Source organism: Periophthalmus magnuspinnatus, chromosome 16 (genome assembly GCF_009829125.3).
Source record: "Periophthalmus magnuspinnatus isolate fPerMag1 chromosome 16, fPerMag1.2.pri, whole genome shotgun sequence".
Lineage (NCBI taxonomy): Eukaryota > Metazoa > Chordata > Actinopteri > Gobiiformes > Gobiidae > Periophthalmus > Periophthalmus magnuspinnatus.
In genome coordinates this window covers 5,901,780-5,920,783 of record NC_047141.1, presented here as the reverse complement: position 1 = coordinate 5,920,783, position 19,004 = coordinate 5,901,780, and the positions used below count along the sequence as shown (strand labels likewise).

At 43.8% G+C, this 19,004-nt stretch overlaps 2 protein-coding genes across 2 annotated transcripts in view; both read left to right on the top strand.

Moving 5' to 3' along the window:
* The first annotated feature begins 3,708 nt into the window (after positions 1 to 3,708).
* Positions 3,709 to 5,912, top strand: LOC117383564 (zinc finger protein OZF-like). Its single transcript, XM_055227993.1, has one exon. It carries the CDS (start codon positions 4,543 to 4,545, stop codon positions 5,635 to 5,637), a length of 1,095 nt encoding a protein of 364 aa, XP_055083968.1. The 5' UTR covers positions 3,709 to 4,542; the 3' UTR covers positions 5,638 to 5,912.
* A 12,447-nt stretch (positions 5,913 to 18,359) lies between these two features.
* rbm42 (RNA binding motif protein 42) overlaps positions 18,360 to 19,004 on the top strand; it is a 7,989-nt gene continuing 7,344 nt past the window's right edge. Inside the window, exon 1 of the mRNA XM_033980757.2 lies at positions 18,360 to 18,667. The gene's annotated coding sequence lies outside the window, so the exon portion shown is untranslated. The remainder of the gene's footprint in view (positions 18,668 to 19,004) is intronic.

The window sequence follows — 19,004 nt, the reverse complement described above, 5'->3', positions numbered from 1 at the left end:
TTATTTAAAAGTTAATTGATAACCTTTTATTGCACATGGGTTTTGTGTCTTTTGGCCAAGTTTGAAGTATTTTTGATGATAACTGTTGTAGGAGATGTCAAGAGATTATGATGAGTGACTTTCTGTAGGGTTTAGGGTGGGGCCATAATATAATTTTTTACAGGTCCTGATGTGCCCTATTTTGGATGCTAAGTTCATTTGTCTACGATGACAGGCTTAAGAGAATGTATTTACACATCTAAGTGTATAACAAAGTACTGGAGCTGAAAAGAAAAATCCTTCAAGGTGTTTCTACTGAATCTGTGTATCAGTCATGCTTGGTCATTTATTTTAATAATTACCAAGTTTATATTAATCCAAAAATTTGTAGGCTATAACACTGGCCTCATTGTAGACAGCAGAGGATAAAGTCACAAAATGAAGCTCTTCCCTGACTCTGATCAGACAGACAGAATATTCAAAGACTCAAGGTTCATTAAAACACAGGTAGACCTACTGATATTTGTACTCTTGAGCAATAGCACAAAGCTCCAACAAAGGCTAATATTTAGTTTGGGCCGATCACATGACTAAACAAATTACGTGACGCTCTACTGCAGTACCACGGGCTACCGGTGTGCGGCAGCAACACGCCACACGGCCACAGCGAGGAGCGCCCGAAGGAGCGAGCTTTTTTACCATGACAACCAGCTAGGAAGGAAAAGAGACAGAAAACAGAAAAAGTGACAAAACCAAACGGTTTGTAAAATGTCTAAAGTCCAAAGGCTGAGAGCTTTGGTGGAGGAGCGGCTGACTGCGGCTGCTGAAGACATATATGTGCTGTTTGAAAGAATCATAGCCGAGTATGAGGAGGAACTGTGTCGCTCCAAACAGGAGAACGAGAGGAACCAACGGCTCCTGGACTCGACTCTGAGCCCGAGAGTCGTGCTGACCAGAGCCGGTGAGTCTGATGTGTCTGAGCCACGTGTTAAAGCGTCTCTGTTAAATGAAGAGAAAAAGTAAATGATAGAAACTTTATGCCGTGTCTATACGGACAAAACTTATAAAACTGTAGAGCTCGAGATGTCAGAAACTTGGTGTTACTGTCCAAATGTGGCGCACGTCCATAGACACGCAATATAACAACAATACAAGTGTAAAAGAGCCGTGCAACGTACATCACATTATAGTATGTCAATACTTTTGAATGAACGCTAAGGTTTGTATTTTGCATCTTCAAATCAAAATCATTCAAATTAGCTTCTCAAGAAGTTTGGATTTGGCCAAATGTATAACTTCAAAGTCAAGGCAAGTAATTCAAAGTGCTTTACAGAAGAAGAAAGACATTAAAATCACAATACAAACAATAATCAAAACATATAATTATCATAAAATTAACATTAAAACAGAAGAGTGCAGAATAAAACCCTTTCAGTCATATGCACAGATAAACAGAACTGTTTTGAGCCTGGATTTAAACATTGTCAAAGTAGAGGCCTGTCTCACATCTTCAGGAAGACCGTTCCAGGTTTTAGCTGCATAAAACTGAAACACTGATTCCTCATGTTTAGTCCTGACCCTTGCCACCAGCAGGAGGCCGGTCCCTGAAGTCCTCAGAGTGTGAGATGGTTCATATGGCACTAACATGTCAGAGATGTACTTTGGTACTAGGCCATGGAGAGACTTGTACACGAGCAGAGCTGCTTTAAAGTTTATTCTCTGAGCCACAGGAGCCAGACACCTGAGCACAGGACAGATGTGTTTGTACTTCATAATTCTAGTCAGGACCCGAGCAGCAGATGTACTGCAGTATGCAGTATGCATGGACAAGACTCTCCAAGTCTGGTTTTGACAGTAAACCTTTGATTTTTGCAATGTTTTTAGATGGTAAAAAGCTGCAGATGTTACTGATTTGATGTGGCTGTTAAAGTTCAAGTCTGAGTCCATTACCCTGAGATTTTGATAGGTTCACCTTTTTAACCTATATTACAGTTCAAAAGAGAAGAGAAGACAAGAGAGATTATTTTGTCTCAATATTGAGGAGAAAAAGCGGGGAGGCAAAACCTTCAGTTACAACATCACAGTTACACCTCACAGCCTTTTTTCGGAAGGCCCACCGTTTTTCTCCTCCTTTTATTAAAGTTAGGAAACCCTAGTTACAAACACATACACACTCTGAAGGGATGGGGGACATATACTTAGCAAGCAGTGTAAAAACATATGAGGAAATTCACAGAGAAATATATTCTGTTTTTGCATTTCCAGAAGGTCACTCTTCCCCTAACAAACATCCTCCCATGATGTTTCTGTTTTAGGGTTTCACAGTGACCTTCTTCCCGTGGGATCCTGCACTTTCAAAAGACATTTTCTGCAAGACTCAAGAACAAGCATTAGTGCAGATTACATAGTTTACATAGTTGAATATAATGATTATAATAAAGAGTGAACATTACATTACAGTACCTTTAAAATGAACAGTGAGATAACATAATATAACTTGAATATATATTTTGAATCCATCAGATTTCTAGCCTGATTTGAAGGTTTTAGAGAGAGAGACTGGAGGTGACTGCTGACACTTTCTCTATGTTCCTGATCTGTTGGATGCAGTGGCAGAGTGAATCCACTGGTCCATACTCACCTGCTTCAGTGAGACATTATTGCTGTGTATTAACTGACCTAATGGCAGCATGTAGAGATTGAACAAAAGGGGTCCCAGGATTGACCCCTGGGGCACCCAACAGGTCATTTTATCTGAGACACATTTTCCAATTTCAACAAAGTACTCCCTGTTTTCTAAATAGGACTTGAACCAGTTTAGTGCCGTACCACAGATGTCCTTCCAGGCCTCTAGTCTCTGTAGGACGATCCCATGATCCACAGTGTCAAAAGCAGCACTCAGATTTAACAGGATCAAGACTGAGACTTTGCCTGCATCAGTGTTCAGGCGGATGTCATTTGTCACCTTGATAAGAGCCGTCTCAGTGCTGTGGTGGAGTCTAAAACCTGATTGGAAAACATCAAAGGAGTTGTTCATTTGGAGAAAGCTATGTTTAGTTAAGTTCATGGACAAATAATAAATATGTTTGTGTATGTGTCAGTAATTCTCATCTTTGTTTGCCCATTGTCTCCTGCAGGTGTCCACATGTCCTCTCTGAGTCCTGGTTTCTCTCTGAAAAAGGACATTCCAGAGACCCCACAGATTAAAGAGGAGCCAGAAGAACAGCACGTCAAACAGGAGGAAGAGGAGCTGCAAGTGTGAGTCCCATCATGATCAGATTAGAAATACATCTGAATTCAGAGACATTTAAGAATAGCCAGAAGTATAAAGTGCTAATTGAATTAAACAGGTTTTATACATAAGAATACTTTATGCAGACACAGACACTGACTTCTCCTCAGAGGACAATTGTTCCAAACTGTGTTTTTGATTCATGTAGATTTTATTTTATTTTCTTCAGGTCTGTCCCTGATGATGGCTGTGTGAAGACAGAAGAGTCCTCACTGCTTCAACGAAAAGACACTGATCACAGAGAGGACATCAGCTCACAGACACATGCCCACAGAGAGGACACACAGGGAGAGGACATCAGCTCACAGACACATGCCCACAGAGAGGACACACAGGGAGAGGACATCAGCTCACAGACACATGTCCACAGAGAGGACACACAGGGAGAGGACATCAGCTCACAGACACATGTCCACAGAGAGGACAGGCAAGAAGAGGACATCATCTCACAGACACATGTCTACAGAGAGGACACACAGGGAGAGGACATCAGCTCAGAAATACATGTCCACAGAGAGGACAGGCAGGAAGAGGACATAATCTCACAGACACATGTCCACAGAGAGGACAGGCAGGAAGAGGACATCATCTCACAGACACTTGTCTACAGAGAGGACACACAAGGAGAGGACATCAGCTCACAGACACATGTCCACAGAGAGGACACACAGGGAGAGGACATCAGCTCACAAACACATGTCTACAGAGAGGACACACAGGGAGAGGACATCAGCTCAGAGATACATGTCCACAGAGAGGACACACAGGGAGAGGACATCAGCTCAGAGATACATGTCCACAGAGAGGACAGGCAAGAAGAGGACATCATCTCACAGACACATGTCTACAGAGAGGACACACAGGGAGAGGACATCAGCTCAGAAATACATGTCCACAGAGAGGACAGGCAGGAAGAGGACATAATCTCACAGACACATGTCCACAGAGAGGACAGGCAGGAAGAGGACATCATCTCACAGACACTTGTCTACAGAGAGGACACACAAGGAGAGGACATCAGCTCACAGACACATGTCCACAGAGAGGACACACAGGGAGAGGACATCAGCTCACAAACACATGTCTACAGAGAGGACACACAGGGAGAGGACATCATCTCACAGACACATGTCCACAGAGAGGACACACAGGGAGAGGACATTAGCTCAGAGACACATATTCACCTCGAGACTGAGGGAGACACCGAGCACTCTTTTGACACTGACAGTGATGAAGACTGGAGTGCTCCAATCGGCTCGTCAGCTGCAGAGATGGAGACAGATGCAGATGGAGACAACTACAACCAAGTCCAGATCAGAGCCAAAAGCACCACTGCACCAAACTCAAGTCTATCCCCCAAATACAAGTCTGCACCAGAGACCAGAGCCACTGTGGACAATGGGGACGTGTCAGGAACAGCTGAAAGAACTGCAGGCAAGAAACACCAGTGCTCTGTTTGTAAAAAGAGATTTGTCTTAAAAATCAATTTAAAAAGACACTTTCGAGTTCACAAAGGAGAGAAACCTTATTGCTGTTCTCTCTGTGAGAAAGCATTTATTCAAAAGAGTCATCTCACAAAACACATGAGAATACACACAGGAGACAAGCCTTACAGCTGTTCTGTCTGTGAGAAAGCATTTGCCCTTAAAGCTTATCTCACACAACATGAGAAAACACACACAGGAGAGAAACCTTACAGCTGTTCTGTCTGTGAGAAAGCATTTACTGATAAGCGTAGTCTCACAAAACACATGAGAATACACACAGGAGACAGGCCTTACAGCTGTTCTGTCTGTGAGAAAGCATTCACTCAAAAGAGTAATCTCACATACCACATGAGAACCCACACAGGAGACAAACCTTACAGCTGTTCTGTCTGTGAGAAGGCATTTACCCTTAAAGCTTATCTTAAACAACACAAGGGAACACACACAGATGAGAAACCTTACAGCTGTTCTGTCTGTGAGAAAACATTTACTGATAAGCGTAATCTCACAAAACACACGAGAACACACACAGGTGACAAACCTTACATCTGTTCTGTTTGTGAGAAAGCATTTACTGAAAAAGGTACTCTCACATACCATATGAGAACACACACAGGAGACAAGCCTTACAGCTGTTCTGTCTGTAAGAAAGCATTTACTCAAAATGGCCATCTCACGCAACACATGAGAACACACACAGGAGACAAACCTTACAGCTGTTCTCTCTGTGAAAAAGCATTTTCTCAAAAGAAGCATCTCACACAACACATCAGAACACACACAGGAGAGAAACCTTACAGCTGTTCTGTTTGTAATAAAAGATTTACCCAGTGCACCGATATGAAAAGACATATGAGAAGTCACACAGGAGAGAAATAGGTTGAACAGATTGTGATAGAAGGTTTTGGGCTGGGTTTATGTGTTACAACAACAGCCAGTTTAAAATGAAGATGAAATTCGGTGATAGAATGTACTGTTAAGACAAAAAAAAAGGGGTGTGCTTAATATTTGTGTAATTACTCAGCCGATTTTACTTTAAACTAAAACAACTTAGGCAAGATTGTTATGTTTGTGGAGCCATGGTTGACCAACAGCTACATTTCTAGTTTGAAATGTATGCAGTTTGTATCCATTATGTTCTCTCTTTATTTCTCTCTCTCCCTCTGTCTCGTCATGTCAATTTTATGATGATTATTTATGATTATTTATGTTTTGATTTGTTGTATTGTGATTTTAATGTCTTTCTTATTCTGTAAAGCACTTTAAGAGGGTGAAAAATCTGCTACTTTAAACTTAAACCTGAGTGATACAGTGTCTTTTCCAAAACTTTGCAAAGATAAAAATGCCAAATCAACACAACAAGTGATAAAAGACAATGCTAATATAGCTACATTGTCCACAATACAGCTTAAAACAGATTTTATCTCTGTCATAGACTGATATTAACGTACAAACAGAAAATGGATTTTTGTCACAAAACAAGAGTAATGAAGTTGGCAAAAGAGCAGCAGCAGACAGGCGAATTATGCCAAACGTCAAGGTCAGAGATACTCTGTTGTTAGGAGTTGGTGCTATCAGAGATGTGAGCCACAGAGGAACCCAAACTTGCTCTGGGATATTAGCAAGTTTGCAAAACGTGTGCACCCGGAGGATTGCACTACACTGAGAACTTTGCTCTATTGTGGAAAACGAGAGGACCTGTTCAAGGAAAATGGTCTGCACCTGAGCAGAGGTGGAGTGAGAGTGTCGATGGAGAACCTCCTCTACGCTCTGAGGCACCGGCCTGGGTCCTGGGCCAGTGAGAGAAAAAAGAAATGAGAGCAGCATCCCTGCTGCTCCAGTCAGAGACCGAGTCAATGTGTCAGCACCACCACCAGCACCACAACTACCACCACCCCCAGCAAAGGAGTCACCACCAGCGACTTCACTTCCCCCAGGGCTCTTGTCACAGGCCTTGAACCTGTCTGTGACAGCCCCAGCGGTTTCAGTCCCAGCAGCACCCCCATCGCCTCCCCTGCCCACAGACCAGCCTGGGGTCCCCTTTGCTACATCTACTCCCTCTAGGGACTCCACTCTTTTTCCTCCCCACCTTCACCCATGGTCCTTCCCAACCATCTAGAAAGCCTCATCAGATCAGGAATTAAGATGGCTCCCCTCATCCCTTACAAAACTATGCCAGTTTCACCACCAAAGGCCCTCACACCTCCCCCTCCTCTTTCACACAAACTCCCCCCTCCTCGCCCTTCCCTGCCTTCCCCCAGAGCTGTTATCACCAAGAGCTAGGACACACATGATGGAGCTGTATCTACAGTTACACCACATAGACTGATTAACAGAAGGACAGTCAGACTGTCCAATCAGAGACATTTAGTTCCCTGTAAGACAATAACATCCAGCCCTACTGAAACTAATCTGAAACTTGCTGTGCTCAATGTCAGATATTTATGTAACAATTCATTTTTAATTAATGATTTTATTTCTTCTTTTTAACCAAAACATGGCTCAACAAAAACACAGGTAATGCAATTCTAGTGGATCAACTCCACCCAACTTCAAATTTGAATCTGAAACACGAGTAAAAAAAAAGAGAGGTATTTTTCGGACATTATTGGAAGTTGCAGAGACAGATTAACAAACCCTCCAGCTCCGCTGCCGTTAGAACTAATTTTCACATCTAAGTGCAATTAGTTTGCAATATTCTTTGATGACAAGGTTCAGGGCATTAAAAAATAACTCAACTAACACCCCTGCAGCCATCTAGACATTTAGAGCTGACTCACTTTGCACCTGTAACTGACAAAACTGTCCCAGAGATCGTCACCAGTCTGAGTTCATCTACATGCTGCCTCATTGTGTTAACCAGTAGATTTCTAAAGCCTGTGCTCAACAGTTTGCTGTCACAATTTGTTTGCATCGTTAACATGTCACTTCAATCTGGAACAGTCCCAAGAACTTTGAAAACTGTAGTTATCAAGCCTCTCCTAAAGAAGAGCAGTCTTGATGCCACAATATTGAACAATTACTGGCCCATCTCAAATCTGCCGTTTTCAGGCAAAGTCCTTGAAAAAGTTGTTTACCAACAGCTTATTAACTTTCTCCAAATGAACAACCCCTTTGATGTTTTCCAGTCAGGGTTTAGACTCCACCACAGCACTGAGACTTCTCTTATCAAGGTGACAAATGACATCCACCTGAACGCTGATGCAGGCAAAGGGATCCTGTTAGATCTGAGGGTCGATCATGGGATCCTTTTACAGAGACTAGAGGACTGTGTGGGCATCTCTAGTACTGCACAAAACTAGTTCAAATTCTATCAAGAAGATAGGGAGTACTTTGTTAAAATTGAACCTGTGTCTCAGATTACATGGCCATGATCTGTGGGGTGCCCCAGGGGTCAATCCTGGGACCCCTTTTGTTTAATCTCTACATGCTGCTGTTAGGCCAGTTAATATGCAGCAATAATGTCTCCTACTACACAGCCTCCTGCTGGTCCCAGAGTCAGGACTAAACATGAGGAATCAGTGTTTCAGTTTTATGAAGATAAGATGTGGAACAGTCTTCCTGAGGATGTGAGACAGGCCTCTACTTTGCCAAGGTTTAGATCTTGGCTCAAAACAGTTCTGTTTAGCTGTGCATATGACTGAAAGGGTTTTATTCTGCACACTTCTTTGTTAATGTTAATTTTATGATGATTATTTGTGATTATTTATGTTTTGATTTGTTGTATTGTGATTTTAATGTCTTTCTTATTCTATAAAGCACTTTGAATTACTTTGTGTACGAATTGTGCTGTACAAATAAACTTGCCTTGCTTTATAGTAAAGTCCAGGACCTTGTTCTAAAGTTTTGGTCAGGTTTATGGCCTTTGTATTATAATGGTTATGTTTTAGGCTTTGTTAATGTTATAGCCTTTACTGTCCCTGTAGGGAAATTTATCCTCTGCATTTGACCCATCCTTCAGTCTGCTGGGGCACCTCATCAGGAGCCGTGGGATCCATCTCCAGATCTTGAGCTAATCTTGGTCAGGACTACCTGAGCAGGAGGATTTGACCAATGGTGTGTGTTTTGGGTTGATGGGAGAAGAGTGGGAGCGGTCCTCAGTGGGAGCAGTCTTCTGAAAACACAGCCCATTGGTTCCATGTTCCTTAGAAAGTTTTGTAAAAAGCAGCTCTATGTTCCATAGCCCTGTGTACTCACATTTAAAAGATATTTTTGAAAGTAAACCCATAACCTCCACCCTCACCCTAACCTTAACCAAAATCTCAAAACTGTCCGTAAATCATTACCCCACAACAAGGCTCTAACCCAACCACTCAGCACACTGTCTCATACTTGATATTTACACAGTAAACAGAACAAAACGTGTCAAGATGATATCAGGCCTCTGTGTTATTGTGTTGCTGGGCCGGTTGCACTTTTTAAGCAGGCCTTATGCCCCATGTCTGGATTGGACTGAGCTCCTGCACACATGGCTGAATTTGACCGGGACGCTGTAGTGGTGAAATATTATCATTTATGTGGCCCTTAGCAATAAAGTCACTGACGTAAAGGCGTTCATTTTGAATCAAAATATGCAGATGGTCAAAATCTGGACCTCATACTTCAAAGTTTCTATATTCTATGTTATAATGTTGATCCCTCATCAAAAAGATAACTGGAGTTGTGTTTTGTTTCATTCACACATGTTTAACACACTAACCCTGTATATTTAGGCTGTGTTCTTTTCTCAAGTTGAAAACACTTTGTTCCACCTTGTGATGTCGTGTGGTAAAACTGGAAATGCAAGGTGGAACAGAGCGTTTTGAGCTTGGGAGATGTAGACAGAAAATAAACCAGGATTACTCAAACATAACACAACTTCAGACATGTTTTTGATGTGGTAACAACATTATAACATGGCTTAAATCTCGCAAGAGTGAATGTTGTGTTATTGTAACGTAGGCTGGCCGTTAGCGGTAGGAGGTGTGACAGAAGACAGCAGCACGGGTGTGGTCCACAATTTTTTTATTTCTTTCTCCCATCAATTATTAAAGTGCCAGGTGCATTGTGCAAATGGAGATCAGAGGAGCAGCATCATCTCCAGCAGCAGAACATGGTTTGATGGTTGCAGGCGCCTTTTATCCTGTTCCTCTAACTGGACTATACTACTATTAATTACTAGGGGTATTTAAAAACTAGCCTTAGCTCTTTAAAACTCAAACCTCCATAAAACCCAATAAACTCATAACCCAAATCAACATTATACATATTAAAATACATAAACCCTAAAACCAAACACCAAATGTACTTAAAACCCATAAACCATTTAAAAATGCCCAACATGTCTCCCCTACACCTCCCCCACCTTGGTCCTGCCCCGGAACCTTTTTAAGGGAGCTTGTTTCCCTGGGGATCTCTTTGACACCTGGACACAAGGACAAGGAGGTGGTAAGTTAAGACATTTTAAAACACTTTCACTAAAAACACTACAAATTACAGAACACACCAACACTTCAAAACAGTCTCAACAAACATTGCACTAATATTGCACATATCCAATGTATTAATTAGCTGTTAATTTTGTCCTCTTTCCCCTCCAGGACACGCAGCTTCAATTAAAATGCCTCTGTGCCCAGATCTAAAACTGGGTAAAATCAGACAAATCAAATAAACATTTTTAAATCCTTTTGTGCAATTCTTTTTTTTACAGTGCAAATAATGCTTAAAGTGCTGTGTGCTATTAGTGTATGTGCAATTTAAAGTGCATGTAGTGAAAGGTGCTATTAATCTAGTAACAAACTTGGCTGTTTGTTACATTTCCCCCCTCCTCTCAACAAGGTGAAACCTCAGTCTTCAGCCATTCTAGACAGACAGTCCGCTACCACGTTGGTCTTCCCAGGTTGGTACTGTACTGTAAAGTTGTAGGGCTGAAGAGATAGATACCAGCCTGCGATGCGAGTATTGGCATCCTTCATGCGGTTCAACCACTGGAGCGCTCGATGGTCAGTCTCCAGGGTGAAAGGACGTCCTAGCAGGTAGTACCTTAAGGAGTCGATGGCCCACTTCATCGCCAGACACTCCTTCTCCACTGTAGAGTATCGGGTTTCCCTGTCAAGCAGCTTACGACTAAGGAACACCACTGGTCTCCTCTCTCCATCCTTCTCTTGGAGGAGGACCGCCCCTAGTCCCACCCCCGAAGTGTCGGTTTGCAGGATGAAGGGTTTGTTAAAGTCAGGGCTGTGCAGAACCGGACAAGTGCATATCGCCTCCTTCAGGTCTGTAAAATCTCGATCACACTCTGCTGACCATCTCACCTTGTTGGGGGCAGAGTTCTTGGTAAGGTTGTTTAGGACAGCTGACCTCTCGGCAAACTGTGGAACAAACTTCCTGTACCACCCTACCAGCCAAGAAATCCACGAACCTTCCTCTTGGTAGTGGGCACAGGGAATGAGCGTATGGCCTCCATCTTCTGTACCTGTGGCCTGATCCTCCCATAGCCAATGGTATAGCCCAGGTACTCCACTTCACGATGGGCCACCGCACACTTGCGAGGGTTGATTGTAAGTCCTGCAGCTTGGATTTTCTGCAGGACTTCCTGGAGGTGGTGGAGATGTTCCTCCCAGGACCTGCTGAAAATCACAACATCATCCAAGTAGGCAGCAGAAAACTCTGAGGCATCCTTCAGCACAAAGTCCATGAGCCTTTGGAAAGTGGCTGGTGCCCCTTGCAGACCAAATGGCATCACCCGAAACTGGTACAAACCAAATGGCGTCCGGAAGGCAGTCAGTTCTCGAGCTTCAGGTGCCAGAGCCAACTGCCAATAGCCCCTTGACAAATCCAGTGTTGTAATGTATGAAGCACCTCCCACACGCTCCAACAGGTCATCAATGCGTGGCATTGGGTAGGGGTCAAAGTTTGAGATTGCATTCAAGTGTCTAAAATCAATACAGAATCGAAGCGAACCATCCTTTTTTGGCACAAGAACAACCGGGCTACACCATTCACTGTTAGACACTTCAATAATGTTAAGCTCCAGCATCAGTTTAATTTCTTTTTGCAGCACTGGTACCAACCGTTCAGGTATCCTGTAACTCCTCTGCCTCACTGGAGCATCTTTTCTTAGTCTGATTTTATGCTGCACCAGTGATGTGAAGCCGGGGGTCTCCTGAAATAGAGTGGGATCGAGCAGGTGTTTGATTTCCTCCTGCTGCGAGGGAGAGAGGTGAGAGAGGTCAACAGCAGTTGGCTCTGTGGCAGAAGTAGGAAAGAAACAGTCAGTCACTTCCTCATCCTTCACAGCACGCACCAGAAGTTGCTGTGAAGGCTCTTGCCGAGTGAGGAATTCTTTCAAAAGATTTACATGGAAAACCTGGTGCTTTTTCCGCCTTTCAGGCATGTACAGTTCATAGTTAACTTTGCTAATTTGTCTTGTGATGTCGTAAGGTCCGTGCCATTTAGCTAGCAACTTGTTCTCACTAGTGGGTAATAGCAACAGTACCTTCTGACCAGTAGTGAAGACTCTGTCCTTTGCCTTACGATCGTACCAGGTCTTTTGTCGTTCCTGTGCTCCCTTTAAGTTCTCCTGAGCCAGGACTGCCATTGCCTCAAGTCTCTCTCTCATCTTCAGGACGTAGGCAACAATGTTGTCTCTTTCTGGCTCTGTACCCTCCCAATGGTCCTTTAGCAGGTCTAGTGGGCCCCTCACCTGACGTCCATATAACAGTTCAAAAGGTGAGAAGCCAGTTGATGCCTGCGGGACCTCCCTGTAGGCAAACAGGAGGTACGGTAGCCACTGGTCCCAATCTGCCCCTGTGGTAGAGACAAACTTCCGCAGCATGGTTTTCAGTGTTTGATTATACCTCTCCACCAATCCATCCGTTTGGGGGTGATAAGGAGTTGTCCTAATACCCTTGACCCCTAACAGCTGGTAGACTTGTTGGAGGAGTTTGGACAAAAAATTTGTACCACAATCTGTGAGAATTTCTTTGGCAACCCCAACCCTAGAGAAAAGCTGCAGTAAACAATTGGCCACTTGTTTGGCTTTGATACACCTGAGGGGAAAGGCCTCAGGATAACGTGTAGCATAGTCACACAACACCAAAATGTATTTGTTTCCTGCCGAGCTTCTCTCCAGGGGGCCCACAATGTCCATGCCAATTCTTTCAAATGGGGTGCCAATAATTGGTAATGGTTGCAGTTGGGCTTGTGTCACTCGTTTGCCTGAGGTTAACTGGCATGTTTTACAGGATGTACAAAACTTTGACAGCTCAACATACATTCCTGGCCAAGCAAAACGGCTACCAATTCTTCTTAGAGTTTTCTGGAATGCCATGTGACCTGCCCAGGGAATGGAGTGTCCCAGTTCCATTACCCTCTCTCTGAACTGCTGTGGCAAGGCTAAGGCTTCAATCTTGTCCTTTCTCTGGTAAAGGAGACCATTTTTAATGATATAACCCACTTCATCCAGGTAGCTGACCTTCCCTATGCTGACCCCCTCCCGCTCTGTGACCTTTTCAAACCAGGGCTTTAGAGTGGGGTCTTCTTCCTGAAGGGCACCTATGTCTGAGGGGATACTGAACTCAACTGGACTGAGGGGTTTGGCAAGTTCATTTTCTTGTCTTTGTGAGCCAGCAAACTTATCCCTTCTCTTTTGGGACTTTGACTTTCTCGTCTTTCCTGGTTGCACCTCGAGCTCCTCATCACAGAAAGGCAGCTCTTCTAAGACTTCTCTAGCTGACTGGGCTCTGGTAAGAATATTACAATGATTAGCAGGACTGGATTCTGTCATTGGGCTTGGGTTGCACATACTCTCTGGCGATGAAACATTTGCACCCTGGCTACTGTCAGACTGAGCAATTAGATCAGGAAGGGTTGGAATGTCGTTCCCTAGAATAACCCCATAAGGCAGGTTTTTAGACAGGGCTACAGTGATCAGGTAAGTTTGTCCTCCAACTGTCAAAAACACCTCAGCTGTAGGGTACCAGTGCTCATCTCCATGTATGCAAATTAGAGGGGTCTTGTCTGGAGACTGACGTTCAACTGGAACCAAACTAGACAAAACTACTGTCTGAAAACAGCCCGAATCTAAAAGAGCTTCATGCCGGTGGCCATTAACAAGGACTGGTGTTAAACGCCCCTTCCGCTCCCCTGTCTGCACTACTGCTAGTCTAGGTACGGAACATAGCAAAGATGGCTTGGCTTTAAGTGCCGGACAGAAGTGCTGTGTATGACCTAGCTCATTACAATTATAACACCTTATTTCCTGTGCTAGTGTTTTGGAGAACGGCTTTTTAGCTGGACGGGACTGTTGGTTGAATGGAGATGGCCTACCACTGATATTACCCTGACCCGGACCAAACCTCTTATCACCCCCAAAGGACTTACTTGACTGGCCTTGGGGAGATTCTCGGCCAAATTGCATGGATCTGGTCCCTTTCCGAGCTGCTGTAAAGGCCTCAGCTAGACGAGCAGCTTCCTCAGCGGTGGTCGTATTGCGCTCCCGAATCCAAACCTCCAGCTCAGGATTAACCATCCGAAGGAACTGCTCCAGGATAAGTGTCTCTGCGATGGTTCGAATGTCTGACTTCTCCGGCTGTATCCATCTATAGAAAAGTTCCTTCAGCCGCACATACAGTTCTCGAGGTGTCTCATCTGGTTCAATCTTCAGAGATCTGAAACGGCGCCGGTAAGTCTCAGCCGTGATCTCATACTTTGCCAAGATGGCTTCTTTCACCTTGTGGTAGTCTTCAGTGTCCGCAAAGTCCATTAAAACATAGGCATTCCTGGCTTTGCCTGTGAGGAGAGGAACTAGACGGACGGCCCACTCCTCAGATGGCCAACGTGACACTCGGGCCATTCTCTCGAAGGTGATGAGGAAATGCTCAATGTCATCCTCTGCGGTCAGTGGCAACAGCTTTGGTTCCCGCTGAGGCCTATAAGTGTAATTGTCCTCATCATCTGTTGGTGCCGCCGTTGGCTCTTCAATGTCATTTTGATGCTCAGATCGCTCTGAATGCATCCTCAATACCTGCTGCTGGATCTTGCTTACTTCCTCCTGCATGGCCTCCCAGCGCTGCTCCTGTACCATGCGCTCTTTGTCCCCTTTTTTGTCCCGTGCGACCTGGGAGTCCATTAGCCATTTCACCATGCCTGCCAGTTTCTCCAAACTGTCTTTGGAGCCACTTGCCTGAGCTTCCTGGTGGTGAGTAGACTCCACTCTATTCTCGTCTTCCTCATTTCTTCTCCCCCGTGTTGGCATTTTCTTCGTCTCACAGCGGCGAGGACACACTTCCGACACCAAATGTAACGTAGGCTGGCCGTTAGCGGTAGGAGGTGTGACAGAAGACAGCAGCACGGGTGTGGTCCACAATTTTTTTATTTCTTTCTCCCATCAATTATTAAAGTGCCAGGTGCATTGTGCAAATGGAGATCAGAGGAGCAGCATCATCTCCAGCAGCAGAACATGGTTTGATGGTTGCAGGCGCCTTTTATCCTGTTCCTCTAACTGGACTATACTACTATTAATTACTAGGGGTATTTAAAAACTAGCCTTAGCTCTTTAAAACTCAAACCTCCATAAAACCCAATAAACTCATAACCCAAATCAACATTATACATATTAAAATACATAAACCCTAAAACCAAACACCAAATGTACTTAAAACCCATAAACCATTTAAAAATGCCCAACATGTCTCCCCTACACCTCCCCCACCTTGGTCCTGCCCCGGAACCTTTTTAAGGGAGCTTGTTTCCCTGGGGATCTCTTTGACACCTGGACACAAGGACAAGGAGGTGGTAAGTTAAGACATTTTAAAACACTTTCACTAAAAACACTACAAATTACAGAACACACCAACACTTCAAAACAGTCTCAACAAACATTGCACTAATATTGCACATATCCAATGTATTAATTAGCTGTTAATTTTGTCCTCTTTCCCCTCCAGGACACGCAGCTTCAATTAAAATGCCTCTGTGCCCAGATCTAAAACTGGGTAAAATCAGACAAATCAAATAAACATTTTTAAATCCTTTTGTGCAATTCTTTTTTTTACAGTGCAAATAATGCTTAAAGTGCTGTGTGCTATTAGTGTATGTGCAATTTAAAGTGCATGTAGTGAAAGGTGCTATTAATCTAGTAACAAACTTGGCTGTTTGTTACAGTTATATAGGACCTTTAATGAGTTTGTCCTAGGGTTTTGATCCAGTGGACTCTAAACTGAGGCAGCACCATCACGACAGGGATCAAAAAAGGTCATGAAGGGCTCTCAATGAAGTGGCCATTTTTAAAGCATAAAAATCCTTGTGATCAGATTTAAACTGACCCAATATAGCATTTGTGAATCTTAATGACCTGGACATAATCATATGTGAATTAAACTTCTATTTCCCTTGAACATTTTTTTCCAGTATGACAGAGACAATTTTGAATCAAATGTCAAGCCAGGGTTGATCATGTGCACAATGCCGTGTTGAAGGGACTGTCGAGCTTTCACCTGGTGGACTCACAGTGACCTGTTCTTGTGGCCAACTCTCTGCCAAACAGATGTTTATGACCCAACATTCTGGGCTACAGTGTATTTGTTACTCCTGAATGAGGACTCTGTCCCTTCACCTTTGATAACACAGTTTGAATGCTGGTTACCATGGATACAACTGATAATCCCTATCGTTCACCAAAGGACTTGATACATTGTGCATTTAACTATCTTTGTAATGATGAATGGAACACAACATAGACTATGCTGCACCCAGACTTAGTGTGTGGAGACATTCTTGTTAGACCTGAGGGTGTAGCAGCTGCTGCTGCTAAAGAATATTGACAAACCTGATTATCACATGGTGCATAACTACTGCTCAAGCCTATTAAGCAGTAGTTAAACTACTACCATTACCTGGCTAATGCATTTTTCTGTCTGCCACTACATCTAGAGAGCATGAACATGTTTGCTTTCATCTATAGGGGGGAACACTATACTAAAATTTTGTGCACTATCCTGGGTATTTTAATCATGCTTTGAAAAGAGACCTTGCAGACCTGTCACTTCTGGTACAGTTCTCATACAGTATGTAAATGACGTCCTCATCACCTCTCCTAAAGAACATTCTCGCTGGGACACACTCCACTATCACAAGATCGGCTGAGGGGGTACAAAGCTAGATAATCACAACTGCGGTATGGGAGACAGAGGGCTGTATATCTTGTGAAAGTCATGCTGTCATTTATAGGCTTAACAGGCTTCAATAAAATCTATTTGCCTGAATATGTCAACCACACAACCCCACTAAGAGCTCTAGTTACTGAGGCGGGGCCAGCGATGGTCAATGGAAGATGCTTACATACCACAGCGCTGGACAGTACAGCTTTCCTTGTGTCTTCTAGATATTATTGCAAGTCAGGCTTCTGTGTGTTTTTAATAAAAAACAATTAGCAGTCACAATATCACAGTACTGAACATGACTCTATAATAAGAATTGTTTAAGACACACTCCCTTGGTCTTCATGTGAGATCTATTAGTGGCCATCCATAGGTACTGCAGCTCATAGGAGTTTGGGCCCAGAAGAATTCTTCCATAGAGCACAGTGCATTTTTTGGTAATTCAAACTGCCCGTGTTCAGCTGACAGGGCATCCACTGTTTTCACAAGAGAGAGAATAAAGTTGTAATTTTATCCAGATTTAGGGGCAGGAGCCATTCGCCAACACCACGAGTGCAAAAGAATGGCCTTTATTTAAGTTAAAAGTTAACTATATATTGCTGGCTTTCTAAACATTAACATTACAACAACAGCTGAATCATTTTCCCCAGAAATTACCCCATGCGCGTAGCTGAACGCTCCTGGGCAACACACCGACAGCCGTACGAGTCTTTGCGTGAATTTCACCAAATCTATTGCATTGACTTTGAGCTTTCTACATCTTTACACTTGTTTTCAGGCTGCGCGCTCAGGCAGTGACAGCTCATATTTACATATTACTTGTACCCGGAACATCCGCGGATAGAGTGCGCGCAGTGCTCCAGACCCTGTACTGGGGAACAGCGAGGACAGTGCGCGGTGTCGATCCTGCATAAAGACTTCGGGATCAGGGACCGAAACCAGCTTCAGCTCAATTGGAATAAACTGTATTAGACTAAACTGTAACCATCTGGAGACAGACACAGTACAGCGCAGTGGCAATAATGATTAGTCTACATTATAATCAGTGCGTAAAACCATGGCTGCATAGTGCGCATTGCTCCACAAGCCCATAATCAGGGGCTGAAGTGATCCACAATGAGCACATCTCTGGTGATTGTGTGCAAAGTAGCCATGTTTGGATTGGTAGACATGCAATGCTGAGCGGAGTATGGTATGGCCGAGACTCCTACACCAGTTTGTAGCTCAGAGCACAGTCTGTGTCCTGCCCAATGAGCCCCAAGGAGCGCCACGCTGTAAATGATGCACACGAGTGGAGAGGTGCAAATAAACTGCGGTGCAGATCTGTCTAATAACTTACAAACTTATGGGATGTAAAATAGTATGTCCACCATTGACTTTGAATGTAAAATCGACGCCCCTGACGCCCCGGTGTGAACACACCACCGCCGTACAAATGTGTCCCACAGGTGGCGCTCGTGCGCCACCAGGACGTAAATCAGGCGGAAATAGAAAACCAAGATGTCAACAAGCTCTGATGCTAACAGGCTAATAGGCTAACCCGACAACAACTGCCCTTTTACACTGGTCTAACGTGTCTAACAGGGACATTTTTTATATTCGTTAACTGATAAGCTTATCGGGTCCAAAAGTCTGTCACTCGTGCAGTTTGGAGCGGAAAAGCGTGTGAGTGGTGCGGTACTGTGTGAGCTAAAGCTAACTAAAGATAACTGCTAACGGCTCTTCCAGTCTTCCTGTCTACAGCTCGCCCGCATTAAAACTCGGGCCAGGTACGTGTCCTGGGGTTCTGGTACAGGACTCCCGAGCCCGTCTATGGATCTATTATAAGATCAGTCCCGTCACTTTAGTGTGGCTATGTGTGTTGCTAAATGCTAATCCCGTGAACGGCTCCCGCGGTTTCTAGCTTCTTTTATAACAATGATCTGCGCCTGTAAACACAGCTGCAGAGACTGTGCTAATGTTACTGTGTCTCAGATGACATCACAGCATTCTATAGGACAGTAAGATTTAATACATATGGAGACATCTAAAATGAATCTTTGTTGTAATACAGCGACTTCTTGGGTCTAGTAACTAAATGATCAGGTTCATTTGTGCATTTACAAT